This window comes from Chroicocephalus ridibundus, chromosome 7 (genome assembly GCF_963924245.1).
Source record: "Chroicocephalus ridibundus chromosome 7, bChrRid1.1, whole genome shotgun sequence".
Taxonomy (NCBI): domain Eukaryota; kingdom Metazoa; phylum Chordata; class Aves; order Charadriiformes; family Laridae; genus Chroicocephalus; species Chroicocephalus ridibundus.
The window spans coordinates 14,325,685-14,345,713 of record NC_086290.1 but is presented as its reverse complement, the minus strand read 5'-3'; the positions used below and the strand labels follow the sequence as shown (position 1 = coordinate 14,345,713).

The 20,029-nt window shown below is 38.7% G+C and overlaps 1 protein-coding gene across 4 annotated transcripts in view; it reads left to right on the top strand.

The window, feature by feature from the left end:
• EPB41L5 (erythrocyte membrane protein band 4.1 like 5) overlaps positions 1-20,029 on the top strand; it is a 60,836-nt gene that overhangs the window by 16,053 nt on the left and 24,754 nt on the right. For all 4 annotated transcript variants that reach the window (XM_063342172.1, XM_063342171.1, XM_063342169.1 and 1 more), the window contains exons 4-16: positions 1,691-1,733; positions 2,864-2,942; positions 5,492-5,536; positions 5,857-5,909; positions 8,597-8,717; positions 9,116-9,203; positions 9,836-9,924; positions 11,413-11,482; positions 12,199-12,368; positions 13,538-13,644; positions 14,338-14,365; positions 16,791-16,833; positions 17,950-18,065. In XM_063342172.1, coding sequence (XP_063198242.1) covers positions 1,691-1,733; positions 2,864-2,942; positions 5,492-5,536; positions 5,857-5,909; positions 8,597-8,717; positions 9,116-9,203; positions 9,836-9,924; positions 11,413-11,482; positions 12,199-12,368; positions 13,538-13,644; positions 14,338-14,365; positions 16,791-16,833; positions 17,950-18,065 — 1,052 coding nt within the window. The remainder of the gene's footprint in view (positions 1-1,690; positions 1,734-2,863; positions 2,943-5,491; positions 5,537-5,856; positions 5,910-8,596; positions 8,718-9,115; positions 9,204-9,835; positions 9,925-11,412; positions 11,483-12,198; positions 12,369-13,537; positions 13,645-14,337; positions 14,366-16,790; positions 16,834-17,949; positions 18,066-20,029) is intronic.

Here is a 20,029-nt window from a genome sequence, read left to right as displayed (position 1 = left end):
TGCCATTGCTGTATGTAAATCACCTGCAAGCATACAAGTAGGTAGTTAATATATTTTTTTGGTGGAGAAAGGAGTAAGTAAATTGTCTCTTCCAGGAAGTGAGTTTATGGAATAGGAAGAGAGATTATATCATTTTCTTAAAGACGCAAAAAGAAATTAAATTGCTCAACTCCATTTTTCTGGTAGTGTAAGCAAACTTGACATAAATATTTGCTTCATTCTTCCTTAAGCTTCCTATTTTATTTAAAAAATATATATATTTGATACATTTCAAACAGCTTTCTGTAGCTACTTTGTTTTAGGAGGCAACGAAAGCGTTTTGAGCTGTATGCACAGCAGCAGTAGAGGCTTCGCTTGTTCTGATCTACAGCTAATGTATCGATCGCTGCATGTCCTGGCTGTATTAGAAGCTGACTTCACATACTCTCTGCAGAAGGCAGGGCTGCTATAAAGACAGGAATGTGTTTGCACTTGGCATTGCGACCTGAAAATACCGGTTCTTTCTCATATCCCTGGTTGCTTTTCTGCCTTCCGTGGGGCCCACTGTGAACTTTGTGGCATGTAGTTTAGCGAAAGGAGCGTTGCTAAGGTTATAATTTATCTGTATGAGTTGCGAGTTGACATTTGGGATTGATGAAATGAGGTGGTGTTACCTGGGTGCTGCGAACCATGCAGGGCATGGCATGCTAGGCAGTTTATCTGGCTGTTGAGTCAATGCAATTATGTTGAATGGGGCGCCGTGCGCCGTGTTTACTGTTTAACTGAGTCACCTCCTTTGGAGGAGGGAGCTATTCACTATACACAGCACTTGGAATTAGGTCTCTACCGCTAGCTGCATGTTAGCTTTACAGCTTTATCTTTAATTTCTGGTATAAACTCTTCACCAATGTGAGTATATGCAATTATTTTCAGGAAGCACAGCGTATATGTATAGATGTTTCTTTCAACCTGCCATCTGTAGCTTATTTTTTACATGTTGTTGTGCGCAGTATAAGTGAAGCCATTATTTTGGCTTCATGTCTAACATACAGCTTATAATTAGCATTAGTAGGTAGTAACTTCTGTCCTCCCATGTGACAGTTGCTAAAATGTCACCTGTGAATAGATTTTTGGAGAATTAGGTAGAGCTGACCCTTATGTTCAGGCATAGACACCATTGCTGTTACTGCACTTGAGTCATCTAAATAAAATGCCTGAAAGCCAACAATATTTATTTTTCTCTCCTCTCCACCCCAAGCGAACATCACAGCTGAGTGCCAGAGTCTCCAGCTATGATTTGTGCCTCTCTGGCACGTTGTCACTGGCTGACCTACTAATGTGTGAATTAAGTGTTTGTTTGTTTCAACAGGATGAAAATTTTAGTAATTGAAGTGGCTTGTCAGTACGTTATTTTTTTTTTTAAGTAGATAATGCTTTCTTGAAGATTGGCTTTAAGTAAGGTACTATAGGATGTTTCTGTTGTTCAAAACTGACATTTTTGCATTACAAACTTTGAGATGAAGGGATCTTTGATGAGCACTGAGAGCTGTGAATTGTAAAAGGTTTGGATTAGATTGTTTTAACGAACTACTTGCTATTCCAAGATGGTCTTCACTAATGAATAGGGTGGGGTTTGTTTTTTTTTTTCCTTTTTTGTTCTTTCTGTGAGATTTCTTTATTGATAATTCAATGAAAGTAATTTATTTTTCAGCATTGGTTGGACAACACAAAAAGCATTAAAAAGCAAGTTAAAAGTAAGTGTGCTTTCCCTTTTCTCTTGGGATCTCATATGAACATACAAGAGGCACAGAGTTGAAATGGGTGGTGGGGGACAGTGTCCTGTGAGGGGTGACAAGACCTGGAGACAAAAACCTGGCATGGTGCTGCTGATTGTTTAATGACCGCTTCCCTCTGTAGCTCATATTACTTTAATGTCCTTAATTAAACATGTTAGAGGCTCATTAATTATGGCTTAAATGGAGTCAAGGTAGCTGAAGATGCTTTAGTGTTATAGATTGTTATCCTGACTATGGAAAAAACTTGTCGTGGATGCTCTGTCCTTTGGGGCAGTCCTGGTTGCCCAAATCTATGTTTGGTCCACCAAGTCCTTACCTTCTGCACAAGGGTTTAGTGTGGCCTGGTTCTTTCAGTGGTGCGTCCTTGGGTAAGCTGTGACATCAGCTGATTTTTGTTCAGCAGCTTCCTTGCCCTCTGCTGTGGAAAGTCTTCAGGGATTTGTGGTGCTGTGTTAATACAACAGAGGTTTTGGAAGCACTGAGAGAGAGAAAATTCCTCCTGTCAGATGCAAGATTCAGCAGAGCGCTGCACATTTTTAAAGAACTGTTAATCCATCCTTTTGCTGAATTAACTCTTTGCCTTCCAGAAAAGACGATTCTTTCACAGAAGGGTCTGTTAAATCCCGCTAAAATATGTCTAAACTTCTGTGGAATTAAAGGGGCCTGAGTTGTCAGCAGTGGGTATTTCTCAGAGCCCTGGAAGTGCATTGCAGAGACCAACAGAGTGCCTAGTGGTTTGGTCAACTGCAGAGCCAAGATGCACAGCATTCTTGGTGATGGATAGAGTCCTCATATATAGGGATTAACCTAGATTCGTTTGCTTATGGCAAGACAAATCAACTTAATGTGATACAACTGTTGGATTGACTTGTAACATATAAAACTATTTTGTGCGTTTATTTAAGTGTCCTTTCACCCTGATGCTTTTCATGCATTTCCCTCTCACAAAGGAATTCCTGCCTTAAGACCTTGTGGTAGGACAGAGCCAATATCAGTCAAGTTTTATGATGTGATTCTGTGTAATAAAAAACCCAAAACTGTCTCATCCAATAACTGTTACTGTGTCTTGAATGAATTCTGCTTTGCAGTTGGCCCGCCATATTGTCTGCATTTTCGTGTAAAGTTTTACTCATCAGAGCCCAACAATCTACGTGAAGAGCTGACAAGGTAAGGGGGATTTTGTGTGAGAATGAGGTATGCAACTAAGGCCAGGAAGATGTTTTTGTGGTATTCATTTAAACAGTTGTATGATGTTTTGGAGAATTCCTTAGAGGTGTTTGCTTACTTGGCTTTTTGTAAATGTTTCTAACGTAGCTCTCATGAAATAAATGAGCTCTAATACAGAGATTTATATTAGTTTCTATTAGATTTCTATATTAGTTGATGCACCATTTTTCAATAGGCAATTCTGGCAACTGATGTGAGTCACTTATGCACAATGGATAGAGGTTTTTACTGAAGAGAACAGACATCATTCCTCTCTCTTAATTCTTCTTAAGCTGCATTTAGCTTCAACTGTATGCAGTCATCCAGTCTCTTTCAGCAGAAAAGCGTTGAATTGCAAGTTAGAGCTTCTCTTTGGCAAGAATAAGTTCAGTGAACGTTTCGTTACTTCTGTGGTCTTTGCAGAGCTTATGCAAAGGGAAAATAGTATTTTACTACCATGCTGAGATATGAGTCGACAGTAGTGCATGTGTAGGATTGTAGTATCAGGTGAGCAGCAGTTTCTCTTGATTAAAGCAGTTCACAAATCCGTTCATAATGCTGCATGTGATGTTGGACTGAGACATACTTGGGGTGCTTTGAAAGAGAACACAACCTACCATCTGTCAGTAGTATAAATCTGTTGGAAAAGGCAACGTTTCTTTGCGTTGTCACCTCTGCTGATGATATGTTTTGGAGAGAAAATGAAGTTGTTATGTTTTCTTGATAGCTGTAGGTGCCTCATACCCTCAGCCATTTGTGAGAGCATGAAGTGCATTTATTTGTTGTTCAGGTTTATGCGGTGTGGGTCTTCGATCTGCACTTTAGCCAAATCCCTGGGAGTGCTACCAGGAAGATTACAGTAGCATTACTCCTTACAGCCATATGTACCCTGTGCAGCTTCATACTTATGTGTGTTAACATAATGTTATAACTGCTCTTCTTTAATGCTTTCCTGCTGATCTGGGAAGAATGTTTTACCTCCCCATTCATGTTTCTGAATAAACATTTAACTGTCTTTAAAAATAGTAACCACAAGCATAATTCAGACCTACATCTGTATCTACAATTATGAAATATTTTCATCCATCCTGACTGAGTTCTGCCAGTCAGACCTTGCTATACAGGTTTTAGCATGGCAGACCCAAAACCTGAGGGCTTTTAAACCCTGTCTGTCTGCTTAGCTAATCCCCTGGAACAGGAGAGCAGCAAGTCTTTCTTCTGTCTTGAGACAATTTTATGCCTTAAAGAAGCAGTGGGAAGGGAGCTCTGCTATGGGTTATAGGTGTCACTAGCAGGGGCTTTCTGTGGCTTCCACCTTTTCTTGGTGCGGCAGAACACCTGGGGAAGTCCCTTTTCAGCTTCTACAGGTGCAGCTTGCTCACATTTTCTGCCAGCTTCCCATCAGATGCCACCGGTCAGAGGTCATGTAACACAGCCTAAGCACGGGAAGTATGCTTGAATTCTTTGCAAGTGTTGTGTGGCTGATAAGCGTGGGCTGGTCACACCCACTGTATACGGGAGGCCAGTGCTCATTCTTTTGATATCTAGGGTAAGTACTAAACAAATTTATTCCCCATGTAGGGGCCAGTGTTCAAAAGGCTTTGGATAATAGATGGTTTGACAAAGTGTTTGTGAATTTCCAAGGGACCTGTAGGTAAAATGCCTGCATCTGTTTCGTGTCTATGTGTGTGAGTATGAGGAGACATGGGCACACGTTGAAACAGAAGCATTGTCTTTGGCTTTGTGCGTAAGGCTTCTGTTTATCCATAGTAGGATTCAAACTAGATGCCATCGTGGATGCCAGCATTTTAGTTGATGAGACGACGTCTTTTCTTGTTAAAAGAAAGCTGTGTACCATAGCGGAGCAAGAGGGCTACTCTTTGTGGGTATTGGATCGGAAGGATTGGTGTTGCACACCAAAGGGATAGGAGCTTTGTATTCAATATTTGCCCAATTTCTAAGCATGAAAAGCACTGAATAAGCAAGGCAGTGAAGGAAAGCTGGCTCTGAAGAGTAAACAAGTTGAAAAGGCTGCAGCCTACTGTTTAGTTTTTTGTCACTTTGCAGTAAGCATTCTGGGTTAGATTCTAACTAAGCAGTTCATATTAGGAACATTTATTTTTGAGGTACTTGGAAATATTCATTCTCCGACGAGATCGATATGTTTATGAATAAGGAAGAAAATGCAGAAGGTGCAAGTTGTTCTTTGCCTAAGTAGGATCAGAATAGAATAAATGAGACTTGGGTATCCTGGTTCTTTTTCCACGCAGCACTGTGTTTCAACTTACGACAACTTCTAGTTTTGGGTTTACCTAGTTTGAAATGTGTGCAAAGCATACAAACCCAACTGATAAAGCCTTCAAAGATCACAATGCAGTTTCTTCAGTCTTGAAAACCCATGTAAAAAGCAGAAAATGTTTGTATTTGTCAGGGTCTAACTTCCTCCTCTTGGCTGAGTAATGCATTAGAACTATTAATCACTGACTTTTCTTTCTTATTTAATCCTATAGGTATTTATTTGTTCTGCAGCTAAAACTGGATATTCTTAGTGGAAAGTAAGTATTCCCAATAAACAATCTTTTAAACAATTACAGTGTGTTTAGCACAGGATTTATTAAACTTATATTTGGATAATTAATAAGTTTTGCTAAGTGACATAATGTTATTTTTTCTCTAAGGTAATACTTTTGTATGCATGAGTAGCAGCAGAGGAATGCTTAAATAATGTAGTGCTTATCTCTTGTTAATTTGCTGAAAATCTACTAATCCTTGTCACTTCTTATCTGAAACATTTGCAGTTTCTCACTGTTGGGTATATGAGTTGTCTACTAATAGTGTCAGCTAAGGTTTTAACAAAGTGTTTCTCTTACGGCAGACTGGAATGTCCTTTTGACACAGCCGTCCAGTTGGCAGCTTATAACATGCAAGGTGAGTAGGTGGGGAAGGATGAAGTTGCATGAACAGCTTTGTGTAGGCTCTTATTACCTCTTTTAGTCTGTCCTTGTTATGTCCAGAAAATAGATTCTGCCCAGACATTAGTGATCCAATGTGAAACACAGCGCGCTCTGCCTGTAATTTTACTGAAAGCGGATGTAGAAAATTACTTGATTCCTCAGGGAAACAGAACAAGGAGGTTCTAAATATAAACAGCTTTGCCCCAAACTTGTTTTCTCAGGTGCTTGTGTGCAAGCCTGTCCACTTTCATGCAAGACACGAGGCCTGCAGTCTTCCTGAATTGCTTTGATGTAGTAACACAGTTCAGTTGTTTTCATCATGCAGTTTCTGCCATGTGTTTTGTTCATTGTACAAATCAGATACAAAATTACTTTGCTTCTGCACTCAATTGAAAAGTCTTATGTATAAACACCGCCCAGCTTTTGACTTAAGCTTATTTGTAGGAACACGTTAGTGCCCCATATCTCATGCTCATACTTGAGCATTTATGGTTAAACTACACTTGTTGCTATTTCAAATCATTTTTCAACCAAAAGATTTGACATACTATATTTTTTCTCAGCTATTCAGCACTATGCTTGATAATCTGAGACTCTTATTGAAGAGTTGTCTTTGATTTTTGCTGCCAGCTGAGACTCCAGCATCCACAGCTTCTCTGAGAACTGTGGTCTGACCTTCAGTTACTTGCGTAGGTCGTGTATCACTGGTCTTCACGGCCAGTGTCTTCTGTTGTTTGGATGAGGGTTAACAAATGTGAAGTTTTCTGTGGTTTCAAGCAAGGAAACTCCCAAAAGAAAGAGGGGAGGCTTGAAGTTCTAGAAATGCCTGCTAGACTAGACTTTTGGGTTCTTTTTGGAGCATATAGCTATGTGGCCTCATTCAACCCAGTTTGAGTCTACAAAAAATAAGAGAACCTTTGCTGTGAAACTGTTGTACAGTCCTTTTTGAAGAGGGAATTTGGAAATGTACCATGCATTTAAGCTGCACAAATTCTCTACACAACATTCATCTTATAAACCAATGCGTTGTTGCACTTATTTTGCAGGAGTTAGGTAACAGGACTAAGTCTCTGAAATTCTTTTACAGGTATTTTCCAAAACACACTTTATTCTTCAGGCAGGAACTACTAATGGCCCTGATGATGTGTAGGTGTAGAGAGTTGAGATTAAACTGTAAAGGTGCCTGCCTTTTTAACCTGCTCTTTTGTGTGGAAGGAAAACAGTTAGAATACATTCCATAGTCAAAAATATTAGCATTGTTAGAGCCTTAAGATACAGGTTCAGTGGATAAGTTTTTGGAAAAACAAAGTGATCTAATTAGGCCATATATCCTTTGCTTTTTGTGCTGGTCTTTTCTTTCCTCCCTCCACAATGAGGCCCGTAGCAGGGCTTTAATCTTACTGTCTGACAGCTGTGTACTTTTATTTAAATCAGCTGGAACCTAAGCTGGCTTTGACAGCATTCCTTTCAACAGAGGCAGGCGTTTTAGTGGGAGTAAATTATTATAGAACTACAGACTTCCTCAGTCAGCATTTAAAAAAAAAAAAAAAGGAGGAGGCAAAAAGACTATTATTATGCTCGCAGCATTCAGAATTCCAAGGAACAGGTTTTTAGATCATATGTAGTTTTTGTACCTATGGAGTATTGTGTGTATCTATTTGACTTTTACAGGTCTTCCCAAAGATAACACTATTTTTTTCCTACATGAACATTTGTAGTTTCTTTTTTCAGACAACAATTATTGGCCTGTATCAGACACCCAAAGTTCAAGTTATAGAATTATTTCTCATTTTTTGGATATGAGCTGAACATTAAGAAGCCACTTGAAATTAGTGGAAGGAGCAAGCGCTTAGTGACTCTGAAAATCAGGACATTTTTATAGAAGATTCTAACTGTGACTTTGAGCGTTTTAGGCCTACATCAATCTTTAAAAGCTGGGCTTGTTAGCATCTGTGGGAAAAGGAGGTTGTGCTTTTGATGTGACACACCCATTGACAAGTATGTTCCAGTATGCTCTCTAAATAGCATCTGGTATTGCCCCTGTTGGGCATGCAGCGGTGGACTAGGTGAGCCATTTGACTGACCCACTGGGGCCTTTATTATGTCCTTAGATGAAAGGGGGAGCACCAAATAACAGCTGCATGATTGTGCCCTGACACAGAGTAATTTTAGCAGGACAGGGGGATTTATAGTCATAAAACCAGAAACTGATTATTAGGATGGACAAATAGTTTTATGAAAAGTGTCAGAACTGGTTTTCCTTTTTACAAATCTCCAGAGATTTTGTTTTAATAATTTAGGGCAAAATTCCATTGTAACTTTAGCTGTTGTCTCAGTGAAGACTTCAGTGTTAAAAATGTTGAAAACATTCTACAAGAAAGAAAAAAGGTGAGTTTCAAGGATATTAACTTCCATTTATAGGAGGCTTGTTAACAAATATACCAATAGCACTTTCTAAAAATCAGTGCAAAGCTCTTGTGCAGACAGCAGAACCATTCAGTGTCCATAATTTCCCTGTCAAAAAAGGTGACACTTCAGATATTGGGGAGACTGGAGGAGAAGGCGAAACACAAAAATAAATTTAGTGTTTTAGATTAGCTAGAAAATTAATATCCACTGTGTTTATTGAGAACACTGTTTAACAACGCCTCTCTTTTATAGCTGAACTCGGAGACTATGATCCTGCCGAACATGTCCCTGAACTGGTGTCTGAGTTCAGGTTTGTTCCCACTCAGACTGAAGAGATGGAACTCGCCATTTTTGAGAAGTGGAAGGAATGCAGGTACTAGATCTTCCAGTGCATGCTAACCAGCTGTTTGCACTGATTTTTCTGTGAAGAGAATGTATTAGCTGATGCTTCTTCTGTTGTCTTGTTCAGAAACATAGTTCTAATGATTCTGTCATATTTTGTAAGAGGATTTAATACGAAAAATGAGGCTTTCCAAAGGTCTGTGTACAATAATGAGGTGGCAGAATCTTGAAATGCAATAATTTTTGCAGCAGCAGTTTCAGATTAAAACTTACAAAACTGACTTTGATGTTCATGAAAGTGAACAATTGTCAGCAGCGTTTAGTTTTTTCACAAACTCTCGGGGATTTCTTTTCCTCTTTCATCATGTACCAGTTTTTCCTTTGTGTGCTTCTTCAGGCATCTACCTAACAGCAAAAAATTTATTTCAGGGGGCAAACACCAGCACAGGCTGAAACTAACTACTTAAACAAAGCTAAGTGGCTGGAAATGTATGGTGTAGACATGCACATAGTCAAGGTATGTTTAACCACAGCATGGTGACCTTTGGAAATTATAATGTTTGCTTTGTCCCAGTTTTCAACACTGTTTTTGCTTTGAAGGTGGAGGGGGGAAGGAATATTGTTCTAATCTAAACTGTGAAACAAGCGACCTGGCTTTTCTTCAGCATTCCACTTTATAGTATAGATTTCTAGAAGGTATAACTTTAATCCGAATGTATGTACTCCGTGTTAAATATGTGATTGGTGTGTCAATATGTACTGTGGTTTGTGTTTAGACTAAGAGCTATGTGAAAATCATAGTAATTAAATTAAAATTGGCTGTGGTCCAGTCAGCCACCAACTGAAAAACTACAAGTAAAAATAGATCTCCTGTGGAGAAGGAAGTGTAGAGAACTCCACAAGGAGGTCCTTATTACACAGACAAATCAAGAAACTTTAATTTTCCACTTTAGTCAGCCTTATTGAAGGGTTGCAAACTAGAAAAATTCATTGCATAAGATCATTGAAACAGGAGAGTTTTGTTGTATAAAATAAGCAGATATGTGTTTAATTGTAACATTGGGAAAATAAGCTACATTAATCATTGGAGTAATGTGGATAAAGGGTCGAACACCAAAATGAACGTAATCTTTATTTTGTGGCAATTAGGCAAGAGACGGCAATGATTACAGCCTGGGACTAACACCTACAGGAGTTCTTGTCTTTGAAGGGGACACAAAGATTGGTTTATTTTTCTGGTAAGCTCTCTGATCGTACATTAAAACATATTTTAGATTTTTACTCTTGTTTCTTTTGCACTAGCAAAAAAAAAAAAATTCGTTTGGGATATGAGAGCACCATAAATACTATGTGCCTGCAGAAATATTCTGTAGCCTGTGAGTGTTTTCATGGTGTCAAAAAATATTCTTTCTTCTTTTAACATTTATGGTTGATATGATGATAGGCTGTATATGTGTAACATGTTAGAGGCAAGTAAAAGATGGAATAACTTTGGCGTGTTTTCATTTTTTTATTGTGTTTGTTGTTGTCTTTTGCACTAGATTGCTTTGGAAATAGAGTATGCACCCAGTCAGTGAAATGAAGCTTCTTCAGGCATTATAGCCAAGCGTGACACCTTACTGTTGAAAAAGAGGCAGAAGCAATAGCATTAGTGCAGTTTTAACATACAATGTTATCTGGGCAGGCTTTTCATTAAGAAAATGTCTTTCTGTGCCCAGTAAAAGGCAGAAATGTCCCTTTCTGCCCATCAATAAAGACTAATTAAGAACAAACAAACTAAAAGCCCAAATACCCCTCTCCCCTCTCCAAACCAGATCTATGTATAGTCAGGGGATATAGAGCTTCCTTGAGTTTTTGTGAACGTGTGCTGCTTTATCTGTCAAATACCTCAATAACACCCCACAGTTTCTCAGAAGCGTTCTGGTGAAATTTTGCAGGGCTTTACACTGCATAAAACACAAGGTGTTTTGGCTCTGGGTACGCAAGCGTTTATGGATTTTAAAATTCTTTATTCTGTAATTCACATCCAGTCTTTCAAAACTGTGTATACAAAGAATGAGTAGGCAGGTGATGAGGTGAAATTTCGTCGTGTGAGTATTTAGCTTGGGTTAGCCCAGTCCAATTTTATAAACTTCTCAGAAAAACACTGACTTTGTAGCAGAATTGTTATCTGTGTGTCTTGTCCCTCCACCATCAATTCTGGGTATTTTTTTTGGTGGGCAGGGAGGGAAGTAGTTGCATTGTTGTGTCACGTCATGTTCACGTTCTCTTTGGCTGGGATTTTCTGAAACAGTCATCATAGGAATTGATCTGTGATATATTGTGCAGTGATTTACATTTCTTTAATAAAGCAGAATTATTTTGGCCTGCCTTTGTGTCTTTTTGAGTTCATTTTTGTGGGCTTGTGGAAGAGTAGGCAAGCAGGAGTATTTGTGTGGAGTTTGATTTCAGTTCAAGTAATTATTATTACTGTTCTGATATTCTGATAGAATTATCTCCTTAGAAGTTGCTGACTTCTTATCTCTAAGGTTTCTAATTAAGTGTTAAATTTGAAGTAATACATTGGTATTCACAGTATAATCAAGCCCTACTGCATGAACTTAAAACACCCACAAAACCAGAAAAAAAATGCTTGGTAGAGAGGCTTGGACCAGCATGTCGAACGTACCTCTCAGTGAGTTACTAAGAGAGTTAGATGTAACCTCCTTTTTCTATTCATCTTGCAGGCCAAAGATAACACGGCTTGACTTCAAGAAGAACAAACTCACTCTAGTTGTTGTTGAAGATGATGAACAGGTAGATAACTATCGGTTTTGTTACATCTTAGTCTTGATTATACAGTACTAGTTTACATACTCCTGATCTCTTTCTTTAAGTTTTGAGAATTAACGTGGGTGCCTTGCAAGATTTTTGATTGTGACTTGGGGGAGGGGAGGAATGAAGGGACTTATGTATAAGATAAATAGGCTCAATTACTTTTTTTTCTTACCCTGTTTTTAAAAGGGGAACACCTTGTGAAACTAGTGTAGGCCAGATAATTTGGAAATAGTGTGCTTGTTTTGCAAGAAAGTTTAAAAAGGAAAAAAAGGCCAGATAGCACATTTAGTGGAATTAATTCCTTAAGCAGATGCCAGAATTGTTCCTGTGGGAATAAATCTCAGAGCTGATATTACCAATGCTCACATTTTTACAATTTGAGGAAATCAGATGTGGAAGCAAGACCATGTTAGCCTCATTGAGAAGTACCTTCCTATTATAATGATGTCTTTAATTTGTAGTTATTCAGAGGTTTGACTTGTTAAGTGTATGGGTTCTAGCCCTTTCCAACTTCAGACAATGGAGCTGTTGTTCATTAAAGCTTCTGAAAAGGTTGGTTTTTCTGCCTCAATTTTTTTTTTTAAACATACATTCTAGTACTCATAAAACCCAAATTTTATTTGGCTTGCATTGAATTGTAACTTTGATTTATTCGAGCCCCTTATAAGTCGTCTGTATGCTTTGTGTGCTTTAAGGGAAAGGAGCAGGAGCACACTTTTGTCTTTAGACTGGATCATCCCAAAGCCTGCAAACACTTGTGGAAATGTGCAGTGGAACATCACGCCTTCTTCCGGCTCCGAGGTCCTGTCCAAAAAAGCTCAAGTCGCTCAGGCTTCATTCGGTTAGGGTCCCGATTCCGATACAGGTCAGTGTCATCTGTCATTAGCACATATCTTGTCGTTTCTTGCCTTTCCTGGATTATGTGCGGAAGTAGGAGAGAATTTGGTATGGTATTCATTCACCTAGGACATACAGAGCAGCGAAACTTGCAAGCCGAGTGAGTTGCATTGCTGGTTTTATTAAATCATATGTATTTTCCCCCTGCATTTTCTGATTTATCTTTAGGTGATTCTGGTCTGAGCAGTAGGAAACCAAAGGTTTCTCAAGATTTCTGTTCCTTACATAGCATATATAGTACATTGTGTTTTATAGATCACTTCATCTTGAAAGCCCACCCTTTTTTAAATGAACCATAGAGGATGGATGATTGACTTGCACAGCTGGGGACATTGCAAGTCTTTTGACCACTGAGTTCCTGACTCTATGAGTGTTGGTAGTGCTTCAGAAACCTAAGATAATGCCCGTTCCATGTCAGGTGCTACCAGTGCATGTAACAGACTTCTGAAAGGCTTGTGGTCCCAGACTAGTCTGCAGGATGCTGTCAGTTGCCCCACCAGAGCTGGTGAGAACACATGGAAGGAGGTGGGTCGTGGACCCCAGGCATTATGCTTATACTTTGCTTCCATTTCCAGCAACTGTAGCAATACCATCCAACTCTGCTTCAGAAAGGATCAGTGGTACCAAGGAGTCAGCAGAACATGAGGCTGCTACTGCTTTGGGAGCAGGGTCTGGCCAAACTTGGGGAAAAAAGACTTGCCTGGGAACAAGAGCATCTAGATGCTGTTTTTTACTCCTTTTACCATTTTTTACTCCTATTACCATCTTTCTCTATGACCTTTGGCAACATACCTTAAGCTTTACTTTCTCCTAGAGTTTTCAACCTCTCCCGACTGGCGAGACCATAGAAATATGCAAAGAGCAAACGTGCTTTTTCAGCAACTTAACGTTTAAGCTTTAGCTTTTTGTCTTGGGAATATGGGGTGCAGATTAGGATGTTCATAGAACTCCATCCGTTTTTTGTGAAAGGACTTCTGAAGTGTTAATCTTGGGATGTTTTTTAACAGAACTGAGATCAGTTTATTAAGCTATGAATTTAAAACAGAGATGTGATGTTTTGATGAGCAGTGTCTGTATTTTGTCATTAAAAATAAGTGATTTATTTTATTATTTTGTACTTTTACATGGCATTGTTAGTGGGAAAACAGAATACCAAACCACTAAGACCAACAAAGCCAGGAGATCAGCATCCTTTGAAAGGAGGCCCAGCAAGAGATATTCAAGACGAACACTACAAATGAAAGGTAAACTATTTACCTTCCATTTTGAGAAGTATAATCCACTGTGAGAATCAAGTAATCATATCCTTTAAAGATACGATGTAAGAATTCTTTTGTAGTTGTTTCCCCCCCCGTTGAATTTTCAAAATTAGGTTTTCTTTGACTTATTTGGGACACCACATATATTTATCAGAGAAAGCTTGTGTACAAAGCATGTCGTTCTAGCTTGCCTGGCAGGTAAAACATCCATAAATATTGCACAGTAGTTGTCTGTGTGAAGATGGAAAACTTGGATCCAGGGAAAACAGGATGCATATATTAATGATAATATTTGAAATTTATTAATCAAGTTTGAAATTTTTGCCACTGAGATTTTTTCATTGTTCTTAGGAGTTGCATTCTGTTGTTACAACCCAACAGAATGTGATATTCAACTTCTTTTATTCCCACTCTTGCCTCGGTCAAGTGTGACCTCCACGCGTGCTTTCAGATACTTGCTTAAATCCGACTCTTCGGTTTGCTCTGCAGAATTTTATTTTGTTTTTCCAATTTAGAATTTTATTTTTCACACAGTATGCATGGGGTATGTGCAACTTTTGCTCTTTTGGTTGCTTACTTTTAGGCAGTGCTAAACTATTTTTATTAATTATATACTTAATATTTAACTGACAACCTAATTACAAATTTAATTTTAATTAACGCTTTCTATTTTTGCAGCACATTCTGCTAAACTTGAAGAAACAAGGTAAGATGCATTCCAATATTTAAATTTCTCTTTGATGTTTGCCACCTGTGTTTGAGCATGTGTCTGCAGAAGGGGGTTATAAGATTAGTTAAATGTAGAGCACATTAACCTCTAAACTGTGATTTTGCTGTGGGTTTTGTGTTTGTTTGCTTTACATAAAACCTGCTGTTCAAAGCGAAGCTCCTGTGTTGCGGTCACACTGTAGGTTTTGCCAGACTTGCTTCCTATGAAGCAAAGATGTTTTGTTCATGACTAGCTGTGATTCTTACGGGATATGAGCTGCTGTTCTGTGTGCTGCCATGTAAAGAGATCAGGTAAAAGCATGTGAGGATCTCTTAGTTCTGAGACCTGCCTGCTCTGGCTATGTGACTGAAATATATCATCAAGTGAAGTTCAGAGGCAGGGAAAATACAGCAAAATAAATGTTTGAAATATTTTGATGGTTTTGTATTCTGTACTATACTTGCATTTATTTTTATAAATAAATACCCAAGTATTTATTTTTCTATATTTATAGTAAATTATTCATGACCAACATTGAGAGAAAGGCCTTTTGGTTCTTTATTTCTATACGTAGAGTCTTTCTGTATGTGTACACTTGCTGTTGCGGTGTAAAATGCTTGTATGAATCTGAATCATTCAGTCTTCATACCCTTCCTTAAGGGAAGAGAGGAAGCCAGGCTAAGAAGAACTAACCCGGTAGCAAAAGAACAGCATCACTCAGTTCTGCTTTCTGTCCACCGCCCTAATAACTTGTGAACATTGCAATGATCAGTTGCAACCAAAATATTTTTAAGAAGTAGATACTTACAGATGTTAAGATCCTGACAGTCAGGAGCTGAGTAAGGAATGCCAAAATAACATTTCAGAACAACAGGCTTAATACAACCACACGTTTTCTGTTTGTAGCGGCAGGGTTGATTCTTGCATGATACGGGGAGAAGCCTAGGAAGTGTGGGACAAGTCTGCAGTTACTTTAGTGGAGGTCTCTCTATCTTTACAACCGTCTGTATTGTCTTGTCTTTTTATGAAACGTGAAAGTGCTGTTCAGGACTGGGTGCTATTAAAGTGCGTAAAGAACCTCTGCATGCAAAATGTGACTGTCTGATTAATTACTACTCTCGTCATGCTGTGTTGTCATGCCCCTTCTCCGAGTTTCACGCTGCTTAGGTCATTCTGAGAGTGGGAAGAGAAACTTCATAGGCAGTTTCTCCTTCTGATAAGACAGTAGCCTTCTGATCTGCACCTAGGTGTGGCACTGTTACGTTAGTCGCCAATCTACGCCATTTCTGAAACTCTACACTCGAGCGCTGCTCATTGAAATGCATCATGAAAGATGTATGTTGTTCCATTCTTTTGTGTTAACTCAACACAGGGGAATGTGCGACTAAGAAGCTGTTCCTTAATATTTCTGTTAAGGTGCACTATTCCGTGATAGCCTCCACATTCTCTCTATAGAGAGGGTGTGGAGTTGGGAAACAGACAAGCAACAGCTTGTTTGGTCTTGACATTATAGTATTTATGTAAAATAATTCTAAAGAATCACTGAAGTAGATACAGAAATCTATTTGAGTTGTCAGCTTGCCAGGTTGGATAGCTATTGTCCAGACTGTAAATCAAAAGATTAATGGGTTATAGGAGACTAGAACCATTTTTTAAAAGATCAGAAGTCTGCAAAAGAAGTTTGCTTTGCATGAGATTTATAATGCATAATTATTGTGCAGCATGTTAATGCTTTTAAGTCTCTCAAAAATGTGAAATGTCTCTTGCAGACTCAGAAGTCATCAGGAGTAGGGATATGGGTCTTATTTAATTTACTAAATATATTAAATATTTAATAATCTAAAATTATTATTAATGCTGCGCTGAACTGCTGTGCATATAATTTTGAATGGCTGCTTTTAAGACTCTGGAGCAGTAATTCAGTCCATTAGAGGCTGTATGCAGGAGAAACTCATGAATTTTTCTGATAAACTTTGTGATGTGAAACTTCAAATCAGAAGAGTACTAGTTATGAAATAAACATAGCACCTACAAGCACAAAGGTGAGGTTTCGACAATGTCACATTTCGCTGGGTGTTTAACTAAAACCATATCATTTTTGCTTTAAAAGTGCCCCGCCTTACTGCTGAATCAGGCAGACTTTCTAAACTGAACTGGTTTAGGACAGGAAGAGGGAAAACCAGATGATTTACAGATAAACTACAGTTTGAACAAATAAAAACTAATGTGATACCCTTAGTTTCTTAGAGTAAGGCAGCTGACCTAAACCACAAGATTTTAAGTTTTCTTTTGAGAGTCGTTAAGCACTTTGGAAAGATCCTTGTTAGATGTTGTGTTTCTTTCTGAAAATCCTTGCAGTTCTGCCGACCTGCAAAAATAGTTTGTCGATCTGAGTCTGATTTAAATGCTTTTTGTCTTTCAGTAATGCAAACAATGCTGCCATCAACCAAACTAATGGATCACAAGTAAGGACTGTCTCTCATTCTTTTTAAAGGCAATTTTCACGTATTTCAACACACTTGACGATTTTGTTATTCGTTCTTAAAATCCAGTGATTGACCAGTTGAAAGTTACAAATGGTTAACTACTAAATTGCATGCCAAGAAATGACTATTAATTTACAAGTGAGATAATTGGTTAATTTAGCTGGAGTAAAGAAGATACCCCATGCCCCAGTGCTATACAAACTATGCTATTTATAGCTACAGATTTTCATAGGTACACAAAGTACCTTTGTATGAGAGTTGTTATTATTCAAAACACATTAATTCTCTATGTTAAGTAACAGTAAAAAAAAAAGGGGGGGGGGGGCACAATTCATCAGCACCTATGTTGGTTCCTGGTTACAGTATTTTATTCTCTGAAAGAGGGGAATGCACCTCCAAATTAAAGAATACATCGTTAGCAAAAATTCGTTGTTTTCTGAGTTTGAGAAGGAAATCAGACACACCTGTCCCCTCAGTACTTGTACACAGAATACCTTGTTTCACTGAAAAGGGACATTAGTGTAAAGTAACTCTCCTTCTGAGCATCAGAAAAACAGGACTTGGGTTTTGAAAAGACACAGTCTTTCTGGAGCATTTCAGATGCAGAGTGCAACAGAAAGGGTCACATATTGGTGGAAATGGGATTATGGTTTGTTTTAATATTAAAATACACAATCGCTGCTGATAGATTGCTGCTCTGCCCAGCCTTTTGCCTTCTATGCAAAAACAGTTGGGTTATTTTTAAGAGCAGTTATGTTTCAAACGGCAGTCCAAAGGCCTGCGACCCAAAGGTGCCAATCATTACTGCAGAGTTACTACGGAAGGAAAGCATTACTGCAGAAATTTAAAAAGGAAACAGCCAGCCATAGTGTTTTACTGAAATCTTTGAGCAGCCTTGGATTCATTATGATCCCAGTACTGTGTGCAGTACTGGAAAAGACTGGGCATAGGCATCCAGTGCTGTGGAAGTAATGGAAGACAACAGCCCTGCTTTAGCTTTGTGCTTAAGGAGAAGTGGTGACATGTTTTTGCTATGTGTCATCACTTCATCAACGTGTGTATAGTAACTTACTTGTTTATATTCTGTCTCCAAAGCGCTGGAATGCAAACCCAAACCTACCTGTCCTAACCGTGGTTCCTTCTGCCCCAGTCTTAGTGGAAATAGAAAACCTGCCAAGGAGCCCAGGAGCCAGCCAGCAAGACAAGAAGTGGTACGTTCTGCTTTGCTGGGAAATGAGTTTTGCTTGCTTATGCATGATTCAAGGGTCTGTTTCTTTATCTGCACTTAAAAAAGCTGCCATCCTTATATCTTTAACGTAAGTTGACAGCCAAGTTAGTGATGATGCAGCTGATTTATTGCTGTGGATGTAGTGTGGTGAGGTGACGACGGCAGCATTAGTCACTGCCAACCAAAAGAAAATTTCTTCAGGGGCTGAGGAAATGATTAAATCAGGAACAGCATTTTCGAGTTTTGGAGAGAGCTGGGTCCATCTCATTTGCCCTAACACTCCTTGTAACCCTTTGCTTGGTATCGTGGGGCTCAAGGACTTACCTTTATCCTCAACAAAATGCAGAATCTTGTAAACCAGTATCCTTGTGAATTGTCTTTTGAACCTTTTGAAATGGGCAAGCTGATTTTTTTCATTATCTTGGGTAGAATGGGAGCTTGAGGAAACGACACAAGCTGAAGATAAGAGCTTTGATTTCATGTAATCAGAGTATTTTTTTTTTACTGATTAGGTGCATCTCAAAACAAGAATGATTTGTTTGAAGATAAATGTACATATCATTTATCTTTTCTTGAAGTAATTCTATATTGCAAAGGTGTTTCAAAACCAAAACTGACATATATCAACCCAGTACTTGTGCACACATCATCTTAACTTTTTTTAGCTTCTTGTGCATTCAAAGACAGTATGGCTTATCCTGGAACGGTAATTCTGGTTTCTGCGAGACTCTCCAGGAGCAGCAGCGATGGAATGGAGTGACAGAAAAGCTCTTATCCTAAGCTAAGTTTCATCCCTCAAGAGAAAAGGTCCTTCTCCCATTGTTGGGCATATGAACCTACTTTGCTTTAGTATCTCTTAGATGATAGTGGTTTCTAACAGTGCAGTGACAAAGGTACTTTAATTTCATAAATCATCGATTAAAGACTTTTAGTTCTATGGATTTTGGTTATAAGGGGGATGGTAATTCTGCTTTACGTGTTGCATTTTATTGAAGTTTCAATCAGAACATGTGATCAATGCTGTTTTTCTTTCTTTTGCCCTTAATTTATCTAGTATCTGAAATCTGTGCTTGTCTTGGTGAGATCCTGTTGATCGCTCGATTCCTTCCATGGTGGTGGGTGAAAGGTGGTGGTTTCTTTGTTCTTCAGCATTCTTAATATGGTTTTATTTTTATTCTTTTGGTTTGATTGCAAGATGCGTGCTAGAAACCGGTATTTGCTTTGGTGGAAATGTTTGACTCTTGCTCCAAACAGCTCTTCTCAGGGATCTGATTCGTGCTAGCGTTCTTGCTAGTATTTGCAAGGCTTTTGCTTACTGGAATCTTGCTGCTTTTGTTCAGACACAGAGAGGACTCTGTCTCCAATCTGTTTCAGTTTTGGTCTTGGTACGCCTGTTTTAGGATTAAGAACTTGAGCCTGTCTGTCTTAACATTGTCAAGGAATCTAAGCTTACATGCCAGCTGCTGCAGTACGTAGCCTTCCTATACATGAGTGGGAGTGAATATAAAATATACCTGCATGTAACGCAAAACAGTATGCCATAAAGAAAACAAGCTTCTTGGCAATTGATGCGTTTTAATCGAGAGTGCAGTGCTTGGACTTACTGCGTATGTGCTATGTTTCTGAGAGACATATCAGTTATTATCGAAGGCAGTTATCTTCTGGCAGAGAGGTTTTAATGCATTCTCTGGAAACAGTACTGCCTGTAATAAAAGGGCAAATCCAGCTGTAGGAAGAAAACAACAGTTTGGAGCTGAGTCGGCAATTGAACTACATTCTGGTTTCCTAGATGGGAAGTGGGGTTAGGTTAATATAAATGCCAGAACGTACGTGTTTATTGCGGGGGCTGTGACTTTGCTATTGTGCCTTCAAGTCTTGGTGTCTCGATGCTGCTAACAAGATCTCTTTTCAACTGCTACTGTCTTTAATTGGCCTGTTTCTGCATGA